The sequence below is a fragment of the Mandrillus leucophaeus genome, unplaced genomic scaffold, assembly GCF_000951045.1.
Source record: "Mandrillus leucophaeus isolate KB7577 unplaced genomic scaffold, Mleu.le_1.0 Scaffold176, whole genome shotgun sequence".
In the NCBI taxonomy this organism is placed as follows: Eukaryota; Metazoa; Chordata; class Mammalia; order Primates; family Cercopithecidae; genus Mandrillus; species Mandrillus leucophaeus.
In genome coordinates this window covers 2,951,111-2,954,911 of record NW_012101765.1, presented here as the reverse complement: position 1 = coordinate 2,954,911, position 3,801 = coordinate 2,951,111, and the positions used below count along the sequence as shown (strand labels likewise).

General features: G+C 39.1%; 1 protein-coding gene across 4 annotated transcripts in view; it reads right to left on the bottom strand.

The window, feature by feature from the left end:
• The window catches only part of ARL13B (ADP-ribosylation factor-like 13B), a 93,273-nt gene extending 89,543 nt beyond the window's left edge, over positions 1-3,730 (bottom strand). For 2 of the 4 annotated variants that reach the window (XM_011977268.1, XM_011977271.1), the window contains exon 1: positions 3,387-3,730. In XM_011977268.1, coding sequence (XP_011832658.1) covers positions 3,387-3,445 — 59 coding nt within the window. In that variant the 5' untranslated portion in view covers positions 3,446-3,730. Of the gene's footprint in view, positions 1-1,643; positions 1,647-3,386 lie in introns of all 4 variants that reach the window. The other 2 variants (XM_011977270.1, XM_011977269.1) reach the window with 2 other exon arrangements.
• Between the last annotated feature and the right edge of the window lie 71 nt (positions 3,731-3,801).

Sequence of the window (3,801 nt, the reverse complement as noted above, 5' to 3'; positions counted from 1 at the left end):
CCCTAAACCCTGTGTTGTTTAAGTGTTAATTGTACTACAGAGAAACAGTAGCTATGATAAACACTTAAAATTTCTTTTTAAAAATTCAGTAGGAAAACACACCTGCCCCAATAGAAAAAACATAACAGGAATCCAATGGACAATTGCTGAGAAAAACACAAATGTTCAAGGAAAAAAAAGCTAATCTTCCTAATAATCAAAAACAACAACAACAACAACAACAAAAAACAGAAACTCAAAGCGGAAAGCAGTTTCCCCTGTAACCTGAAGAAGATGAAAAACTGATGACTCGTGATTTTCTCAGTGAAAAAGGCACTCCAATGCCCTGTTGGTAGGAGTAGAAACGGTGTTTTATTTTATTTTTTTAATCCTTTCTGAGGAGGAATTTGGTAACATATTTTTAAAAGACAAACTTAGGAACAATAAAAGTTTCAAGAGTTTATTTCCACATTCATTGATTCATGAATGGAGCCATACGAAACTGAACCAAAATTCATGAATGGGGCCATACCAAACCCCAAATAAGTGGGGTTCAGTACTCCACTAAGGGGGATCAAGCATTAAACTTTTATAAGATCTTGACTCCTGACCTAGACTGGTGCCTTAACACTTGATCTCTGACTCCTGCCTTGTCCTTATCACACAAATCTAATCCCTGATTCCAATGTCTGGAATAATATGCTCACTAGGAGAGAATCTAAGTGAGGAGCGGTGGGTAAATACAATGGGTACAGAATATATTAAACAGATCTGCAAAGTAATCTCAAATATAATGTATTAATAACTATCATCATCTCTTTTACAAATTCACTCCTCACATTTGTCAGGATATCTTCATAAAATATAAACATGAAGAGGAATCTTAATAAGAAATTCTACAGAAAACAAATACATAATAATCAAACAGGCAATTTCTGTTGAAAAAATAGAGAATACCATAAAAGCACAAAATTTTGTTTTTAAAATTAGCTTGCTCACCTCTCATTTATTCCAGTAAAATAAATGGAACTACTTGCTAATGTTATTTACTTAAGGATGACTATTACTTAGAAAAATCAAACTACATACAATATTTCGCAAATATTTATTCAGCCACTGTTATAAATCAGGCATTGAACAAGAGGACTTAGAAGATAGGTGTAATCCAACTTGTTTTCAAATCCTTTGACAGTTATCCAAATTGAGATGTTTACCTACGTCCTTTATATTACACTATGATCTAGAACAGTAAGGTCCAGAAGAAATGTAATATAAGCCACATATACATTGAAATTCTCTAGTAATCTCATTTTTTAAAAAGTAAAAAAAGGTTAATTCTAATATATTATCTAATCTAACATATGCAAAAGTTATCATTTCAGCATGTAATCAAACTTTTAACAGACTGATAAGATGCTGACTTTTTTGCATGATAAATCTTTCAAAGCGCACTATGTATTAAACATACACTTACAGCATCTCAATTCAGACTAGCCACATTTCAAACGCTCAACAGCCACATGTAGCTCGTTGTTACCCTAACGGACAGGACAAATTTAGATGGTACTTACTAAAGAAGAAAATACAATCTGGGTTATGCCGCTAAATTTTACTAATGCTTTATTAAGAAAATTCAATTATCTGTTCTACTTGGAAATCAATACATTCTCCTTTCTCTGAACTCTGTCTTTTCTTTAAACAAATCACTCCAGAGCGTATATACACAAAAGCTGCTAAGGAAAGCAAAGACTAAGAATGATGAATTAAATTGAACACTCCTTCGAATTACACGTTTTCACTGTTCTTAGATAAAAGAACGTAAGTTATATGCCTTCAATAGAAACCAAATACATTTCTTAAAAGCAGACACGATGGAAAATGAGGCGCCAACTATTATGAATGATCCTCAAGTCTTAGTAGATACTTTGAAATTAGACCAGAATATAATTAAAACAAAAAATCAGAATCTATACACCTAAAACCACTCTTTGACCTTTTTTTTTTTTTTTTTTGAGACAGGGTTGCATTGTGTCACCCAGGCAGTGGAGCGATACCGGCTCACTGCAACCTCCGCCTCCCGGGCTCAAGTGATCCTACTGACTCAGCCTCCAGAGTAGCTGGGACTACAGGTGCGCGTCACTGCGCCGTTTATTTTATTGTAGAAACGGGGTTTCGCCATATTCCCCAGACTGGTCTCGAATCCCAGAGCTCCAAAGATCCAACAGCCTCGGCCTCCCAAAGTGCTGGGATTACAGGCGTGAGCCACCAAATCCAGCCCATCTTTGACTTACAGAGTTGATCTTACCACTTATATTTAAAACATTCAAATTCAGTTAAGAACTAATAATCAGGACAAATCTTTAGTTTCATTTAAAGTTACTTTTTTTCCAACCTAGACATGTATTTTCCATTATAATGTGTCAGTGTAGCTTTTCAGATTCATTCTTTAAAGGACAGTTCATTCTCTTGGCAAATATACTTAAAATGTTAACAATTAAGAAAAAAAAAACAAAACAAAAAACTTTGCTTTATCTTATCCTTGGCCCAATTCCAGACTAGAACTATGAAAAGTCAACATTATTTATATAACAAACACGAGGTTTCTTTACAGGTTAGGCCTCAGTTTCAAAAGCATCAATTTCACTGATTATTTCCTAAGACAGCATCTGGCACAAGGTATTGTCTTAATAAATATTTGTTGAATGAATGACTATCAAGTAACAGGTGCTAATTATTAACACTTCTAGCATTGCAAAATGAAATGTTAAAAAGTGGACCCTTTCAATTAAAATGTTTTACTAGAGACCGTATGAAAATTGGAAGCTACATTACAGTTAAGAAAACACTATCCATCACTTGTTCTCATTGAATACAATATTTCTAAAGCACAGAGTATTATCACTCTCGTTTAATATTTAAGAAAGGTGGGGCCAAAATGGTTGAGTCATATAATTATTAAGTAGTGGAGCCAGATTTCAAGCCCACGTGCTCAAATACAACTGTGTGGGGGTGTGTGGAGGTGTAAGTTGGAATGGAATGTGCGCATATTATGAAAACTATATTCCATGTCCCCCTCTTGTTAAAAGAACTTCCAGTACAAAAGCTTCAGAAGAAAAACACACAACGGATAGTTTTCAATTCCCCCCCCCACCCCCAAACACACACACTTTTTAACAAATTCAAATCTATTTAAAATATAACAACGATAAGCACTGTCAATCGTAACGTAAAGTGGACCAGACAGAAACGCTACATCCTCCAATCCCTCCCGGGACACCCTGGGAATGAAAGCATCCCTTGCGGCCTGGGACAGACTCTTGCAGGCGCGGGGAACAGGCGGCGCCCCGCCCCTGGGGCGCAGCCATCCCCAACCCCTAGGACCGCCGGGACAGCTGGCTCCAGCCTACCTGACGGGCTCCCGCCACCGCTTGAACCAACCGCAGCAACTGGCCATCAGACTGAACATCCCGGGTCGCTCCTCCCGCCACTTCCCATCCGAGCCCGGAGCGGACACCGGCACCCCGCTCTTCCCCGGGGGCCTCCGCCACTCCGAGACGCCCCTAAAGTGGATAAGTCGGAAGGAAAAGCCGGGAGGGAGGTCAAGGCGGCCAGTCCGAGCACTAAGCCTTGCTAACCGCGCCGGTCCGCGACGACTGCTCTCTTAGCCAAGAAACAGCCTGGCCAAAGACGCAGATACACCGTAGCCGAGTTAGCGGGACCCGGCTGAAGAAAAGCCCCGCGTCGACGTGCTGACGTTACTTCGAGGCGCGTAAGGCGTTCCCCAGGAAACGCCCGTACTGCACTCCTCCAATCATCGGTTGA